The 18,432-nt window shown below is 37.7% G+C and overlaps 3 protein-coding genes across 5 annotated transcripts in view; 1 reads left to right on the forward strand and 2 right to left on the reverse strand.

Annotated features, from left to right (window-relative positions):
- Positions 1 to 210: 210 nt before the first annotated feature.
- LOC733109 (ubiquitin related modifier) lies at positions 211 to 2,106 on the reverse strand (the record flags this gene model as incomplete). The annotated part of the gene is given in 3 exon segments (NM_001047056.1): positions 211 to 383; positions 1,029 to 1,235; positions 1,868 to 2,106. Coding segments are annotated over 2 exon segments (330 nt in total). The 3' UTR covers positions 211 to 254.
- A 3,780-nt stretch (positions 2,107 to 5,886) lies between these two features.
- LOC101740710 (ran GTPase-activating protein 1) lies at positions 5,887 to 16,373 on the reverse strand. 2 transcript variants are annotated; one of them, XM_004922105.5, is made up of 13 exons: positions 16,121 to 16,373; positions 15,616 to 15,803; positions 15,166 to 15,300; positions 14,382 to 14,534; positions 13,599 to 13,768; positions 12,477 to 12,579; positions 11,658 to 11,769; positions 11,096 to 11,191; positions 9,153 to 9,305; positions 8,365 to 8,474; positions 7,892 to 8,077; positions 6,640 to 6,749; positions 5,887 to 5,986 (listed from the first exon to the last, which is right to left on the reverse strand). In XM_004922105.5, exons 1-13 carry the CDS (start codon positions 16,359 to 16,361, stop codon positions 5,899 to 5,901), a joined length of 1,845 nt encoding a protein of 614 aa, XP_004922162.2. In that variant the 5' UTR covers positions 16,362 to 16,373; the 3' UTR covers positions 5,887 to 5,898. The 2 variants fall into 2 exon arrangements, with proteins under 2 accessions (XP_004922162.2, XP_062526885.1); XM_062670901.1 differs by having other exon boundaries at positions 5,887 to 6,749.
- A 1,635-nt stretch (positions 16,374 to 18,008) lies between these two features.
- The window catches only part of LOC101740956 (cytoplasmic aconitate hydratase), a 70,827-nt gene continuing 70,403 nt past the window's right edge, over positions 18,009 to 18,432 (forward strand). Inside the window, exon 1 of one of the 2 annotated variants that reach the window (XM_004922106.5) lies at positions 18,009 to 18,405. In XM_004922106.5, the coding sequence (XP_004922163.1) occupies positions 18,399 to 18,405 (7 nt within the window). In that variant the 5' untranslated portion in view covers positions 18,009 to 18,398. The remainder of the gene's footprint in view (positions 18,406 to 18,432) is intronic. The other variant, XM_012692664.4, reaches the window with a different exon arrangement.

An 18,432-nucleotide genomic window follows, 5' to 3' on the forward strand; every position in this document is an offset into this window, starting at 1 on the left:
AAATAAATAAATAAATATAATATCATTATTCTGTATGTGACTGAACTCCTAATTGGTTGGATCGATTTTAATTAGAAAAAAACAAATTGAGTATGTTCAAGTGGATCCGTGAATGGTTGGATATTTTTTATCAATACAGTTCTGAGTGTGCGGGCCAACCTTCTATCTGGGCTGCTTCCATATATAATTCATAAATAATGAACACAATCATAAACAGTAAAAATAGTTTTAATTAATTCATTATGTTATCAAATTTAACCGCCATGCAACGTCGATATGAACATGATTTTATCATTTTCTTTGAGTTCATAATTTAACTGTCCGTGGAGCTCCCAGTCTTCTTCATTGATCAACACGAGTATACCAGGTCGGACAGAATCATCCTGTAACGAGTGACAGAAAACTATGAGCTAATAATAAATAGAATGGTCCAGGTAGCAAAGCATATGCGAGCTCGCACAACTTTTTTTTTTATTCCTTTGATGGATGGACTAGCTCATAGCCTACCTGTTGTTAAGTGGTTACTGGAGCCCACAGACATCTACAACGTAAATGCACCACTCACCTTGAGATATAAGTCCTAAGGTCTCAGTACAGTTACATTACCTGCATCTTGTCTATTTCTGCTAAATAGCGTGAGTCATCGGTTATAAATTTACAGCAGAGATTTCAACCTAATCTCTGCGGTCAGTTAAACAATTCACACTGTGGTGCCTATCGGTTGCTGTAACCACCTGAGATTGGCCATATGGTTAGTGACCTATAAAAATAATTTATCACCTAAATTAGGTAAATAAAATAACTGCATGAAGGTAGTAGAAACTCTCACTAATATTCAACTAAGGGTCACAAGTTGATCTCCTGGAGGCTTGAGAAACTCCTTTTAACAAAATAGACAAAGTTTGCTGGCTATAAAATGTGTGCTGTGTTTTAATACAAAGTTTTTAACTGTCTTTTTGTGGCAGGATTGATTACGTCGGGGTTTCAGCACCCTTGGTTGTCGACACTAATGTCAAATAAGAGCAAACCTTCAAGAACAACTCTTCTCTTTCCACCAGCAGGTTGTCTTTTAACCAAATCAACAGCTCTTTTAACGTCCAATTCTGATTTTGAGAATCCGGTAAAAATGTCTTCAACGGCGGCAGTGCAATTTCTTTCCTCTTTACTTTATTAAAGAGCAATTCCGCTCCGCCCCCAAACATCACTTCTACAGTTAGAGTTTCTGCCATTTCTATCTGAAATCATAGTCAGAAGGGAATTTTGATTTTTTAAATGTTTTTGTTCCCTACTCACAAAGTGCAGTCAAGTTTTGCTATATCAAATACATTATGAAATTTGCTGGCAATTGTTACCTACAAATATGAGGTATCCAAGTGTAAATATTATGCAAAGGCTACCCCATACTATCATATAGGGACAAGAGTCAATTGTGAAACAATATTTGACCTCAGTAGTTTGTTGAACATAGACATGTTAAATTAATATTAAACTGTAACAGTAGTTTTAATTATGTGTAATTATTTTCAGATATTTTTCTGATAACTTGGACAGATATATGTTCTTATCGCTGGATACGAGTATGCAAAGCGTTTTTTTCTTGGTGTTCTGTGTAATATTGAATATAAAGTTTCCATTGTTAAGTCTTATGAGTAGACCAATGCTTGTCTTCCGGCGATACGTTACTCGCAAAAGCGAATTCAAAATCACAGCCATTTACAGCTTTCTGCCAATTCTACATTTTGTCCACTTGTCTCCAATACGTCTATTGCATTATAATTTTTTCAACTACAATTCAATTGATACCTTAAATTCAAATGACGAATAGGTCATGTGTAATTCATTAATATAAACAAAATTCTGTACGAACCTTATAATACTACCAAATATAAAAATAAACAAATAGGTACCGTATGGGCAGTTTACAAATAACAATAATAGAAAATTTGAGTATAATTGAGTGATTTGTTTGACTTTATAACAATCGATCAAGAAAATAATTTAATTGCATTTACGAGAATTAGTTCTCCGGTTCTCATTATTTTAAGAAACTGCTCAGAATTATTAATTAAATTGGAAAATATTTTTAATTCATCATTCAAAATTTTCTGGCCATGTGAAATTTGACAGTAATTTTAGGTTTTTTTTTTAATTATGGCCTGGAAACGAGACCTTTAAGCCAAGTCTTATATTTTCTTCTACTATCTGTGGGCTTATCCCACATTCCATGCACACACATTTACTCTTTACAATATAATATTTATATAATATATTTATTTAATATAATTATTAATACACATAGAGTATACATTCACACATATAACATATCTATTAATATATTATTACTACATTATATATAAAACAGACATACACACACGACAATTTGAAGGCGAAGTAAAATGTCCCTTAGAAATAAGGTGACACTCTACAAAACTTGCATACGCCCCGTCATGACCTATGCAAGTGTAGTGTTCGCTCACGCGGCCCGCATACACTTAAAATCCTTTCAAATTATTCAATCCCGTTTTTGCAGGATAGCCGTCGGAGCCCCGTGGTTCGTCAGGAACGTCGACCTCCATGACGACCTGGACTTAGAGTCCATCAGTAAGTATCTGCAGTCGGCGTCCATGCGCCACTTCGATAAAGCGGCACGACACGAGAACCCTCTCATCGTGGCCGCCGGTAACTACATTCCCGATCCTGCGGACAGAATGGAAAGCAGTCGACGTCGCCCTAAACACGTCATCTCGGATCCTCCTGATCCACTAACGGTGCTTTTAGGTACTTCAAGCACCGGTCACCGTTCTCGTCGAACCCGTCGCTTGCGACGAAGGGCTCGACGAGTAAATTAACTCTCAGACACAGCCCACTGAGTTTCTCGCCGGATCTTCTCAGTGGGTCGCGTTTCCGATCCGGTGGTAGATTCTGCGAAGCACGACTCTTGCTAGGGTTCGTGTTAGCAACATCGTCAGGTTTGAGCCCCGTGAGCTCACCTACTAAAGTTAAGGCTACGCTGAAATAGCCGCTAGGGCTATCAGCTTAGGTAGGAAAAAAAAAAAAAAAAAAAACGACAATTTATCGTGCCGTGTCAATCAGCTGGTCGCCCGTTCGTTCGCTCTGTGGACACGCGCGCTTGGACGGAATGTCGCGGGTAGATCGACAAAGCACTCCTGCGCAGCTGATCGCGGCTAGCCACGCCCCCAGTCGAAACTTACCTCGCACTGAACGCACGTCGCTATTGTATACTGTTTATTGTTTTCGAAGCTTTTGCATCTCTTGTGATAACGCGCTTTCTTTGTGTTTATCGTTACTGTACTGTCGTGTAAAGTGTCTTCTGTGTACTGTTTATAAACTGAATATCTATCTGTGCTCGTAACCTTCAATTCTTCATAATTATAATAATATAGACTGTGTTGTATTCTCGTGTGGACTCAGTGTTAGTTGAATAAACATTTAATTAGTGTGCAAGGTGTCGTATTTCATTTATTATCCGAACACCGACGGCGCCTACTCAGGTACTTACATACCTTTATCATATTACACTACGCGTCCGGACGACGCATACATACTCCAACCACATCTATACCACAATTCTCGTCTATAATCCTATCCCGTTATCCTATAAAAAAAATTGAAGCGCATTGCGATAAAATTGAATAATTTGAGATTTTTATCAATCGGGGTGAAATTAAAAGAAATGAGATGCGACGGGGTGAAATAAAATGTTGGTAAAATGGTGATTATGTACGAAGACTACAAGTGAACTTTTTGGAAAAACCGGAGATGCTACTTTCAAGGGTCTTTTTTATTTTCCTATATACGGACACTTTCACAGAAACCAAACTGTTAGCAACTACCACCATATTAAGCCTGAACAAACTCTAAATTATTAAAACAAAACGATTCACCTGCGTTCGCGCCAAAAAATCACTTTGATATGGTTTGGATTCGTTGCTTTTGGTATTATCTATGGTACTAGTGTAGATCGATCGTTGTCACTAAGAAAAACATTTGAATAGAGATAAAACAAAAAAATCGACTAAAATTTGTTTAAGAAGCTTTGAAATTGTAATATATTTATTTTAGGTACCGTAAAATGGGGCGATTAGGGACAAATTCCAACTTTATGAGCAATTTTAAGGTAGTTGTTGATGTATATAATGCTATATCAGGATCAAAATGATTGAGTCTTGGGGGCATCTTTGTTGTCTAATTTAAAATTATGCAAGTAGCATTCCAGTTTAAGCAAAAAATGCAAAAATAGGTGTAATCCCTATTTACCCGAAAATTGCGGTTAATTGGGACGAAATGAGAAATTTGCTAGGGTTGGCACTACTTTTATTTTTATATATAGTTTTAATTAATTTATTTATTTAGTTGCACCAACAAAGTGATCATCAATAAAAAAAATTGAAAAACTGACAAAAGTACATGGCAGACATCACCTCAATTATAGGTGCAATCGACAGTGCAGTAACAACAAAATATATATATACATATATAGCTTTCTTAGAAACGGTTTATATTTCTCCGTTCTTGGTAAGTACTTAGGGGCTGATATTTCTATCTGGGTTAAGAGATTAGGTGTGTCGGTTATTCCATGGATTAATCAGATGAATACCCCTCTGAACTCTCTGAATACTCTGAACAAATATTAAATATTTTATTATGTATTACTTAGACATTTTTGTCCACCTTGAGATTTCATTGATCTTGTTACATGTCTCTGCAAAATCGACTTACTTATATTAAATTGCTTATCTATTTCAACTAAAGACTTATTCCCAATTTCGCTTCGATAAACCAGATTTTTACCAACAAATTTAAAAAATATTGTTATAACTACATAGACAACCCTACAAACCTGTACCTATTTATACTTAGGTCGTTTCCATTTCACGTATTCTCATCCCAATTGACCCCTTTTTCGTTGTTATTTGTACCTAAGACGTCCCCAATATCCCCAAAAACAACAGATTTTTACATGTATTTTTATTTAATCAAATACATTAAAACCAATAACAACTGAGACTTACTTTTAATATATATGCTGGTTCAAACACTAAATAACGTTTATAAATCATAGTCGTCTTCTATTATTATCAAATAAATAAAAGAGAGCAAAGTTTCTAGCACTAAAATAATTACCACCATAGGAAGTTAATTTGAAACGCGATTTTTTATAAGTTAGCAGCTATTATCATGCATATTCAGAGTTGTTTTGTGAACTTTCAACATTCTACTATTAAACTACAAAAAAATGGAAGATTTTGCAACGAATATAAAACTTATATTGAGCGTCGAAAGATTTTCCCAGTTTTTTCCCGATTCGCCTTTCAATCCCTAATCGCCCCATTTTACCGGTACATAGTGTTTTTGGCGGGAACACGTGGAATGTGGTTGTGTCAATTATTTTCATTTTGCTAAATGTAGTGCTCCTCCTGCTTACGTGACTTCTCGAGATCTTCCAACAACTCCACTGAACTCTCAGCAAATAACTAAAATTTTACTGGGCTTCTATTTCGTGCAATCTTACATCTGTTCATAAAATATTTATAACTACTTTGCACCCCACACTTTTTTACAATAAAATAACTTTTTCTTACACTATTTTTAATTCAAATCTATTAAAATTTATTTTCTATTTTTAGTTGCATTTCAATTTGTTCAATATTTCTTTAAATATTGAATTGTCATCGATCCTTATTAAGTATACCAAATTACGAGTTAATCCGACGTTTTGAAGGTGAAAACCATGTTCAAAGATTCCGTTACAAACATACATACGTCTGAAGCTAATAAGAGCGTATTAAAAAAGGAGAAGGCATTGAACTTTCGAAAATCTGTATCAACACTGCTGTCACTGTTTTCCAAGGAAATAATAACACATGAAAATAAAACTTATTTATTTGTATACAAAGTCGGATGTTTTTTTATAGCTAATTCTATTTCTGTGGGCAGAGTGGGTAGTTTACTGGTGATGAAAAATCTGCAAAAAAAACAAACCAAACCAAATTTATGTCACATTACATTTTCAATTTTAATAGTCAGTTCCAATTCGGGACTAGTATGGTTTATATTACAATTGAGATTTAGATCAAACATCCAAGTAGCAGGCAATTTATCATCAGGCGAACTCTTCTCACAATACCTATGTCGTCATAAGCTTAATCATTTTTCATTGTATTAGTGACCTAAAGGATAAAAAGCCCGGTGCATTCGTATCGAGCGACAGGCATCAAATAGGCAATGACTTTTTGAAGTGAAACTTCTTTAGGCGCGCTGAGAGTAAAATTTAACTAGCGGCAGATTCGTTACGGCTAGAGAGAAAAGATACAATTTAGAACAAGCGAGAGTGAGAGAATAGACAGAGCGTCTCGCGAACCACTCGACCGCGGAGAGAGGACAATGAGAGCTAGTTCGTCTCTCTCTTATGTACATTGTTTACGGGTTTCGGCCACTAGATGGCTCGTTATTAGTTTCTCGTTGTTCGTGTAGATGGCAGTACTTGCAGTACGTACAGCACCTGGCTATTACTGCCGCAAAGGCGTATCGTCCGATGAGCCAAACGACGAACACTTAGACCTCAATGTCTCAATGCAGTCATATTCACTACAGCAGCATAGAGCAGTGGTTTGGTACCTCAATGTGTCTCTGAGCCCGGCGGGGAAGTAGGCCTCGTCCAGAACGTTGGCCAGGATGCTGTAGCAGCCGGGCAGGTCCCACCGTATCTTATAGTCCTTGTTCTCCCACTGCCAATGAAGATTAAAATACATTTTGTTATTATGTAATGCGGTGTTTCCCAACGTGAGGCCCACGTCCCACAAGGGGGCAATCTGGAACTACAGCGTTGTTCTACACGACTTGCCAGACGTAGATGTTATTGCAAGGGTAACATTGAAATTAGAAACCATTTAAGACGGCGTTTCCCAACGCGGGCCCCACGCCCCACAAGAGGGCAATTTGATAATTAAGGGAGGCAATCGCACAAAATTAATAAAGAAAATCTGTATTAAAATTATTTTGAATTTGAATTTAAGTTTTTGAAGTGAAAACTTCTTTAGAATCGTTGTGATTTCAAGCCGGAGGCAACGGAAAAAACGACAGGTAAGAGACACAAATACAAAAATGTGTAGGATGAAGCCAGCAAAGAATGAGACAGAAATATACATACTATTTAATACAGCGCCATCTGTGAGATTTTTTAATACTAACGTGTGTATGAAAGCTCTTGTAGTGAATTTTAATTTACGATTATACGTGAAATTAAAATATCAATTCACAGAGGGCGCTACCTTACAATTATTTACTAATGACAAAATTTTACATATACTTAAGACGTTTAGGATAATTGTATTTTAATTTTGGAAGGTTTCACTTCTACCACGTGTGAATTGCACACATGTTTTTTTTTTAATTATAATATGTTTTCAAATATTCCTCACTGTGTTCTGATAACAATTTCATAGTGATTTCTTCCTAAAACCTATCATTTATGTTCCTAAAGTGAACAAAGCAATTTTTTTTTATGTTAAAAATTATGTATGTGGGCATAAAACATTTTTTAAAATGTTACAGCGGGGTATGGCACAAAAAGGTTGGGAAACACTGATTTAGAGGGTCGTTCTATATGTTAGAGGAAGTTTGAAAGTGGCACCTGTGAGTTGACAAATTGAGAAGTGCGTTGCATGCTATGTTTGGGATGGTATGGACATGCGTTTCGGTTTGAAGGGTGGGGCAGCTGTTGTAGCTATACTTGAGATCTTAGAACTTATATCTCAAGGAGGGTAGCGGCATTTACGTTGTAGATGTCTAAAGGCTCCAGTAACCACTTAACACCAGCTGGGCTGAGAGCTTATAGAAACATCTAAGCAATAAATAAAAAAAAGAGTACCTTGATAAGTCCTAATCCGGGTAAGAGCGAGTTAGCCAGAGCCATTTGCCGTTTAGCCCTGGCTATGAACAGCGGGTAGAGTTGCATGGCGAGGGCGGTGGCCGCCGCGCTCCGGGACGACAGCCCGCTGGCGCACAGGACCGCTTGAGCGTAAGCCTCGGTCATAGCATCCGGATCTCGGATCATCTGAAACAATATATCGACAATTTTGTCTCTGGTGATTGACTAACGATCTCGCGGAGTCCGCGGACATCACCACTAACTGGAGCAGGTGATTGCTTCACACCAGAAACTTGCAGGTTGGTATATAAATATCGAGCATTGTTAGTTAACTATCAGAAACTATCATCAGTTGTTGATTGAGTTTCCAAATGTAACCATCAGCATTGGGGTTTCTCGGAGAAGCTATGAGGTAATCTTAGCTACGTTCCTGAGCTGGTGGATATCCACCTCCTGTACGGAGCGCTACAGACCTGCAGATGAGCGTCGATGAGCTCGGCAGCCCTGTCACCCAGGGAGTTCAGGTGCTTGACGGAGGGATCCTTGAGGAAGCGCTCCACGTCGGACTGTATGTCTTCTCTTCCTGGAACACATATGCAATCACATTAGAAGCATAAGGTCGTAGTGTAGTTGTATTATTTGTTTTCTCGACGTGTGACATCCTAATGGCGCACCGTGGCAGTGTGCCCTGACCCCCAACCCCCCGCCCCCGGTCCGTGCTGCGTCCCCCGCTCGCAAGCACCCTGCACATTCTCTAACCTGTCTCACTTCACGCTACTTTCCTAATCTTAAGCAGAGGTATCCCAACGTATCTAGGACTCTACCAAATTTATTCCAGTCGCAAAGCAGGCATGAGTTATTTGTTGTATGTGCGTTTACAGCGACGACCAATAGGTGGCGTTACAAGTTTGTCTGTATCGCGCTATTATTATGTTACACGACAGCGACCTAGCTCAGTTCTATGAGACGACGATTGAGTCGTCGTGGCCTAAAAGATAAGACGTCCGGTGCATTCGTGTGTAGCGATGCACCGGTGTTCCAATCCCGCAGGCGGGTACCAAGTTTTCTGATGAAATACGTACTTAATAAATGTTCACGATTGATTTCCACGGTGAAGGAATAACATCTTACATGTCTCTTGAGACCTTGGTGGGTGGCGCCATTTATGTCGTAGATGTCTATGGGCTCCAGTAACCACTTAACACCAGGTGGGCTGAGAGCTCGTCCAGCCATCTATGCAATAAAAAAAAAAACGACATACCAGAATCGTCTAGACTAATCTCTTTGACGTCTATAACGGTGTCTATATCTCGGATGTCTTCGGGGGAGCTGTCTGCTGACCCGGCTTCCTCGGAGTCCTCGTCCTCGTCCTCGCTCTCGTCCGTGTCGTCTTCCTCCTCTGGTTCGGTCACGTCTGCGGGACAAGCACACCCAATGTGGAACTACAGCATTGTTCTACACCAGTGATGGGCAAAGAACGGCCCGCGGAAGTATTTAATCCGACCCGCCGAGAGTCCATCCATCCTAATAATCTAGTCAGCATTTTGGCGCGTAAAATAAAATCTGACGTTTATAATAATTGAAAATCTTCGAATTTTTAATGAAAGCTCCAATTCGTGAGGGGTGTTTTGAGCTTTCATTATCGCATAATTAACTTGCCATCATTATAATTATCTCGGCAGTCTGTCACAGATATTAGTTTATTTATTGAAAAAAAAAAACCATTCTTTTCACGTATCTATCACACGCCTAACAAGGCGTAATAGTAAAAGGCGTTCTGTTTATTAAAAAGCTTTAATACAAAATGCATTTTTTCTATAATTCTGGCCCTCCTCTAGAATTTCTTAAACTTTGTGGCCCGGCCATTAAAAATGTTTGCCCACCACTGTTCTATACGACTTATCAGATGTAGTGTTTTGAACAAATACAATGTTATTGGAACGGTACCATTGAAATTAGAAACCATTTAAGACGATGTTTCCCAACGCGTGTCCCACGTCCCATAAGGAGGTAATTTGATAAAATAAGGGGGGCACTAAATAAATATAGAAAATGTATATTAAAATTATTTTGACTATGAATTTCAGTTTTTTATTATATGTTTTAAAATACTACTTACAGTGTGTTTTGATAACCATTTCATAGTGATTTTTTCTTAAAACCTATCATTTATGTTCCTAAAGTAAACAAAACAATTTTTTAATGTTTAAAAATGATGTATGGGGGACATAAAAATTTTAGAAATGTTACAGCGGGGCATGGTGCAAAAAAAAGTTGGGAAACACTGATTTAAGAGATGGTAGTAGAATAGTTTGTTCATTGTGTTCCGATACAGTCCTTACTAGTAGTACTTACTTACTTAGTAAGTAATTATATTTATACTAGCTGACCCGGGAGACTTCGTATTGCCTTAATCGATAAATAAAAGACCTAAACTTTTGTATAAAATAAACTTAAAACAAACCAAAGGAATCTGTCCGACGGGGAACACATCAAAGAGAAAACAAAATTGTTATTTTTATTTAATTCCGAGCATTTTCATATTTATCTACCTTTTAAACCTTCTCTGGACTTCCACAAATAATTCAAGACCAAAATTAGCCAAATCGGTTCAGCCGTTCTCGAGTTTTAGCGAGACTAACGAACAGCAATTCATTTTTATATATATAGGTTATACTGAGTAATAACACTTGGAAACAATTTTTGTTTCGTCGAAGAGACTTTTCTGACAGAGTCCCTATATATTCAGTTTGTGGGACGATCTGTATATTATTATGTAAAGTGAACTTGGAAATGTCGTTGGCGCGATTCAGGTTACTCCGGTTTCGGTCCACATCTGTCATCACAGTTTGTTATAAAGCAAACTATCTAAATGTAGCCACGACCTCATTGTATTTGAAGGCCACATTCACACTGAAATGTCGAGGTGGGTAATGACAGTTACTTTAGTGAGGTCAACAGGCTGTGGTGCTAGATGAGCCATGACCTCTTCTTCTTCCTATTCGTACACTCTGGTGAGTGTGGTCGTGGTCATGCATCAGTCGGATCCTGCGATACCGATGATTTCGCGATGCGACGCCATGTGGCACGATGTTTCGCAGAGTGAGGCCAATCATTTATGTTGCTGTGAGTCACAAATTTTATGAGGTCTGAGAGTCTGAGGTATGAGCCATGACCCGGTCCACCCAAACAAAAACAACTTACATTCATCATCGCTGCCCTCCCCATCGCTGAGCTCTGCTGAAGCACCGAGCTTATCTTTCAGGCTCTTCTTGTTGGCCGCATTGCCCAAGCTGTTCCCTGTAAAATTAAAAATGTTCTAAACAGATCGTACTTAATGAAGTAGTCACTACTTAGTAGTGTGTTAAAGAAATCAGGACTCTTTCGTTATGGCAGTAGATGCCGGACAAGTTTACAGATGTGAATGTTATAGATATCACGAAGCATCAAGTTTTTTATTTTTATTGCTTATATGGATGGACGAGCTCATAACCCTCCTGGTGTTAAGTGGTTACTGGAGCCCACAGACATCTACAACGTAAATGCGCCACCCACCTTGAGATATGAGTTCTAATGTCTCAGTATAGTTACAACGGCTGCCCCACCCTGCAAACCGAAACGTATTACTGCTTCACGGCAGAAATAGGCAGGTTGGCGGAACCATCCAGTACGGACTACGGACCAGTAAAAGTAATTGAGCAATGACCAGCCAGATCATATACCAATCATCAAGATGGGTTAGTACGGAGATGAAAATAATACTGACCTGCCAAAACTATCCGGCTGAGTCTTTCCTGGCTGTCGGGCTGCTCAGTGATGGCATCTACCAGCTCCATGCACGCCTCTCGTCCGATCTCGTTGTGACTGAGGTCCAGAGACTATAGTAAAGGCACAGAAATTTTTATCTGCTAATAATATTTATCTCAAAAGTAGTTAGTTTAACATATATTTGTCTGAGTTGCTCTTAAAACCACAGATTCGCGTATGGAAAGACCGACCAAATTTATTTGCATTTAGATTTAGCAATTTTTTCTCTCTAACCACCTGTCATTTTTGTAAATACTTTGACATTGGCAAAATCAATGCCAAAGGCGTTGAAGCCAAATTATTTATAAAAAAAAGGCAGAGAACAGTTGAAGTCGTCGTGGCTTACAGGATAAGAGAAGGCGGGTGCACTCATATTGAACCAGGGTTCGAATCCCGCAGGTACCAATTTTTTTCGCTCGATATGAATGCACCGGACGTGTTATCATTTAGGCCACGACAACTTATGTCAACAGTGTTTCCAGGGATGTTATCTACCATGTACCATCTGAATTTGGAATGAAGTCCCCTCCACTGTTTCCCAAAACATTCTGTCATGTCCTTCTTCAAACGAGGTTTGTAGAGGGTCCTAAACGATAGGCAGCGGCTTGGCTCTGCCCCTGGCATTGCTGAAGTCCATGGGCGACGGTAACCAGTCACCATCAATTGGGCTGTATACTCGTCTGCTTACAAAAGCAATAAGATAAATAGTGATTGCAGAGCTGGTACGTGTGAGAAATGCAAATGATTGTTATATAATTTAATATATATACATACGTACCTCTAATAGCAATGAGTTTCCCTTGAAAGCTTTAGCCAAAGCTCTTGCTCCTCTGCTCTTCAGGAGGCAATCACCAAAGTTAATACTTTTAAGATTCTTTAATCTGTAACAAACAACTTTTAATGCTGTAATGGAATAAGAAAATGGTCTGTAGCGGTGACTCTGGGTGCATAGAAAAACCAATCTTACATATAAGTTTTAAAATAACATTCGGACTGTCTATTTACAGAGCTTGATGATCTGAAGTGGACCGTTAATAAACATGACAATTCCAAACTTAAATTCAACTCAACAGTTTGTAGAAAATTGCATTTTTATAGTATTGGAACGTCAATGGTTAAACAGACTTATTGTGTAATTGACATGTTACCGAACACATAGGCTTAAGTTTGTAATCTATACTATTATAATAATATTATAAAGAGGAAAGATTTGTTTGTTTGTTTGTTTGTTTATTTGTTTGTATTGAATAGGCTCCGAAACTACTGAACCGATTTCAAAAATTCTTTCACTGTTTGGAAGCTACACTATTACCGAGTGACATAGGCTATAATCTTTTTGAAAAAAAAATAGGAATCCTTACTAAAACTCCAATAATGTAACCCAAGGTGTAAAAAAATTACCTAAAATATTCTTTACATCGCGTGCCCTGCGAAAACCATTGATGATAGAATAAAATAATGTCCTACGACTTTGTAGAACACATTATTATTCACAAAAAGTGTCCCAACAGCATATGTCTAACTATTATAGTTAAGCCGCAATGTGGCGGGTAGCCATCATACAACGCAAGATAATTGACAGATGCCTGAATCTCGCTTACGACATTTTCAAGATAAAGCGCATATATACAAGTTATAGTTATAGTTATAGTTGTGGTTTTCACTATAAATACGATTGTGCCGTAATTTTAACAGTAGTATACATACAGACCATCTGGAATACTACAGCAATAAGTGTTCTTTTATTTAAAAAAATAAAACAATGTCAAATATTTGTTAAATATTGTTGACATTTTTGTTAAAGACCTGAGCGGAGCCGGAGCGGGCCGCTAGTTCGCTAAATAAAATAATAAGACAATAATGACATAGAAGTTGATAATTCACTCAGTGCTTACTTTACCTTGGCAGGGCACCGGCAATGGCTTCAGCACCTTTAGCCCCGATAGTATTGTCATTTAAATTAAGATGGTTCAGTGCCGGGTTGTGTTTGAATGCTTCCGATAGAGCCGTTATACCGACATGGTATATACCGTTCTGTGGCATAGCTATCTCTTCTAAGGAACCCATTTCCTGTGAACAAGTGTACAATATTTTATTTATATTGCATAAACAAATGAACACCTGAGAGATGCCCAGATCTAATCAGGTATATTTTTATCACCTTTGTAAGGAAATTATCAACCGCTTTAGCAAATCAGCTGCTTTTTGTTATGTATTTGTCTGGTACTGACCCATTGAAAAGAAAACTAATCTATCTATTTATATAAAAATGAATTGCTATTTGTTAGTCTCGCTAAAACTCGAGAACGGCTGGACCGATTTGGCTAATTTTGGTCTTGAATTATTTGTGCAAGTCCAGAGAAGGTTTAAAAGGTAGATAAATATGAAAATGCTCGGAATGAAATAAAAATTACAATTTTGTTTTTACTTTGATGTGTCACTCGTCGGATAGATTTCTTTTGTTTGTTTTAAGTTTATTTTATAGAAAAGTTTAGGTATTTTATTTATCGATTGAGGCACTACGAAGTCTGCCGGGTCAGCTAGTAAGTTATAATATTTTTCATTTCAATCAATGTTTCTATGGCTGACGTTTTTTTTCTCAGGTTCATATTCTTTATTCAGTAATGGAAATACTTTAGACTTGGAGCCTGGGGTCGAGATAGCTTGATAGAAATGAACACACCTGAAAAACTTTGGCCAGCGCGGTGGCACCGTCATTCTCCAAACGATTCCTCCCGGCTATGAAGACCCGTAGTCTCCGCTTCCTACTGGAGAGTGCGCGTGCCAACAACTTACCACCGGTTATGCCAAGGCCGTTGTTGTTCAGACGAAGCTCCTGGAAACGTATTTTGTAAGCTTTATAAAGTGATTTTAATAAATACATCTGATCAGTGCTAGAAATTATAGCAGTGGGAATGAAACAAAAAAAGGGAATTTTATTATAAAGATTTTTGAGAACAATTTGATGATAAGACAAAAAATTGATTTACGTAGAGAAAGATGCAATTTTTTTATCATATTACATAGATATACATGTCTTGAGTATGGCATCAGTCAGTCTACACAAACAATAACCACTTAATGCCAGGCATGCCGAATATGTACATCCACCTATCCAGTGATAAAGATTTGATTCTTTGTGTCCCTACATAATCGCCAGAAGCCTTAAATGCGTAATAAAGTTTCACTGTGATCGGGCAAGCTAATGGAGCTCAGCTTGAGAGACTTTGCTAACATTTGCTCTAACAAGAGCATTGCTTTGTTGACTCTATCAGCAGCTCAGGATTTTAATCCACTAAGATCCGGCAAGAAACTCAATGGGTTATATGTCTGGCATTAATTGTAGATTCATTCTTCTTCTTCCCAATGAAGTTTTAATTTGGTCGGCCCATGGCATTGGTGACCTCCCACACGGTCCTGTACCATATGACTGTAAATTCATTATCAAGAGCTATTAAACAAATTACCTCTAGGTCAGAGCAGACATCACTTTGCAGCAGCTTAGCAAGACCTTCAACTCCTATTGGGCCGAATGCATTATCACTCAGGTCCAGCACAGCTAAACGAGCTCCAGCTGCTATCATGCCATCACCTAAAGCACTCTGTAAATGAAATAATCTTAATAATAAGTGATACCCCCTAGATATTGTCACCAGCCTAAATGTGGTAAATGAATACCTATCTTCAGGATTCGCTCTATACAAATGTCCTTTAGACTACAAAAACTTTAATTTGAAATTAAATTTCTTGACATTTAATAAATTCAATTGTTTCTAGTCAGCTGCTCGGCTGTGCATGTGACATTACTCATATTCATTATCAAAGATAGCCCTTATCATTAGCTAAGCTGTATAAGCGTCTGACTACAAAAGCAATAAAAAGTCCTCTTCATTTTAGATTTTGGGAAAAAGCCTTACCAAAGCTGGCGGGATCTCAGTTTTCATTCTCCCAGTAAACATGTCCGAGAATCTGGCTATCTTGAGTTCAGGGTGTGATTCTAAGGCCTTGGAGATCGCATGGGCGGCCGTCACACCCAGTGTATTGCCGGTCAACGCAAGATATTGGAGGTTCGGGCATTTATTGATCGCGTCTACAATTTGTTGTGCTGAAACAATTTAAGCTTGATGTAGGTAACACATTCATTCATTCAGTATCAAATTTGGTACTATGGCTATGATTTCAAGTCCAAATCTGATTAATATAGAAAATATACTTTATTTCCAAGCAAATTGAACAAACACGAGATCGCGTCAAATTTTGTTTTGTTTATTTTTATTTCACTTTTTTAGGTTATGTTGTAGACGATTTTTTTACATGCGCGTCTAGTGAATTTCAAATAAACAACTAGTATGTTTTATGTAATATTTGATTAGCTATGCGTGTTAAGAATTACACGGCCTTCGCTCTAGTTAATAGACCCACCATCTTTCGCGGTATCCAATTTTAGAGATTTTCCAGAAAAATCGACACCGGTTTCCGGCTGTGCGGGCTCATCAAGCACTGTGTTTAATGAATTTAAATCGAAAGTGGCCATTTTACAGTTTATGTAATAAATATAATAAATAGAAAATAAATATAACGCAAAAACGCAATTATGTACTCCAACGGATTTTTTTTCAATTATTTTGATATTGTCTGTGGTTTCCGAACATGTCAATTTCATTTGACAAAGACATAGACATTGACATTTTAATGAAACAGTGATGAGCTCGATGAACTAACCATCACTTCGTTCATTCGAATAATTCGACTTATTCGATTGATCGCTTGGTTGTTTGATTTGATCGAATATTTAATATAAATATAATTTTTATTAAATTATGTAGGTATTTAAACTTTTGCAACTAAGTTGACAGGCCTAAGCCTGTTAAGTATGAAAGGAAATCAGACCGCTATTTATATTTTACAGAATTAATATTACTTAACTCATCTTGTCGGCAATTTTCATTATTAATTCATTAAAATATAAAGAGTTAAATATATAAAAGGATGATAATTATCTTTATATCCAAAATATATATATATCTCTTTTCTTCTTGGTATAGTAACCGGCAAACATCGTGAGCAAATGACCTTGACTGCGCAGAACCGAATTTTAGATCACTTTGGTGGTGAGGGTGAGGCGCGACGGCAGGGGAAATCGTATCGAGCGCGTTATTGGTAGATCAGTCGAACCTTGCGTCCCGCACCGCGCCTTCGTTCCGCTTGCTCCCAAAAGTACGCTTGCGTACAGTGAAAAGTATATCGTTATTAATCGTTAAGTTATATTTTGTTATAATTGCTTGTTGACTTTGTTGCCATTGCTATTTGTTGAGTGTTTGTTGATTTTTTATAAAAAATACACTATGCCGCGACAAACTGGTGTAGTATTCAAAAGAAAGGGTAGAAAAATTGTGTACGACGTATATTGCTTCATTATAAAACAGGGGAAGAATGATATTATGGAAAAAGTAAAACAGACTTCGGAAGCAACAAAAACATCAGTGAGTACTGTTAGGTGCATTATTAACGAAGCTAAAGGCTCTGGCTTGCTCATCGTGCTTGGGACTCCGGGTAAGAAAAGATCAGGGAAGAAGAAAGTTACCGGAATGGATAGTTTCGTTCAATCTGTAATAAAAAGATGTAATCATAATAACTACATAACAAGCAGCGAAACTCCGTACCGTAGAAAGGCTTCGAAAATTTTAAAGAAGATATACATTTTAATGGCTCGGTATGAAGTTTACGACGAATTATGAAAGAGCTAGGCTTCAGATGGAAAAAAAAAACAGAAAATAATCGGAAGCTGGTAACTGAAAAAAGTAACATTCGATTACTACGAATCGAATATCTTCAAAAAATAATTAATTATAGACAAAAAAGAAGATCGAACCGACCGAGTCGTAAACTACACCGATGAGCCCTATGTCGACTTATCACGATGATGGCGACTCGGGTGATGAAAACAGTGATGATGATAATGGTCAAGATTATGATAACGAAAAAAAAATTACAAATACCAGCTTCGCTTCAACTGAACGAAGACCTGGCAACAGCTCTAGTTTTGACTTAATAGAAGGAATATCTATTTTACCCCAAGATTAAATTATTACAATTATTAACCTATATTTTTTGTTAATGTTCTAATAAATATATAAATAAATACATATGTTGATTTTAATAATTTAATTGCATTATGACGCAGAGTAAATAATGTTTTTGCACGTGAGTGTACCATGCGCAAACTTACCCCCACTACGTCAACAAATGCTCAAGAAGTTTGCCGGCTATTATAAGTACATAATTTTGCTCATGATTAATGCAGAGCATGGGGTAGAAACAACCGTGCCAGAACGCAGTGGGTCACACTTTGACATTCCATGAGGACGGAACGTCATTCCTTCATTCCTCTGTTGAGGGTCGCCCTTTATTACTTGATTTTTGTGTGGTCCAAAGTATGAACTTGTCAAGATCGTTATGGCGGGAACGGAATTACAGCGCCTACTAAGAGAGGCGATACTTGAAGTGGTGTCGGGAGGGGGGCTACGTCACCGCAACTCATAGCCGTCAAGTCAGTCAGTGTCAGACCATAAAAACTCGTGGTTGAATACTGTGACGTGAATTGATACAAAACCTAATCTCATTAAATACTCGATTAACATAAACTGAACCATAATCAATCTCTAGTGTTATTGGCGACGTGACTTTTCGGCTATCAACTATGGCTGGTATGTAACTGAACACTATTAATAAAA

This window comes from Bombyx mori, chromosome 11, assembly GCF_030269925.1.
Source record: "Bombyx mori chromosome 11, ASM3026992v2".
Taxonomy (NCBI): domain Eukaryota; kingdom Metazoa; phylum Arthropoda; class Insecta; order Lepidoptera; family Bombycidae; genus Bombyx; species Bombyx mori.

Bases quoted from the DNA above. Each gene is read 5' to 3' on its own strand.
- LOC101740710 (XM_062670901.1), bottom strand. From the start codon at position 16,361: ATGAAATTGACATGTTCGGAAACCACAGACAATATCAAAATAATTGAA. The intron at 14,535-15,165 runs GTAATTTGTTTA...ATACGTTTCCAG, and splicing joins ATGTCTGCTCTGACCTAGAG to GAGCTTCGTCTGAACAACAA. The intron at 13,769-14,381 runs GTGTGTTCATTT...ACTTGTTCACAG, and splicing joins CGCTGGCCAAAGTTTTTCAG to GAAATGGGTTCCTTAGAAGA.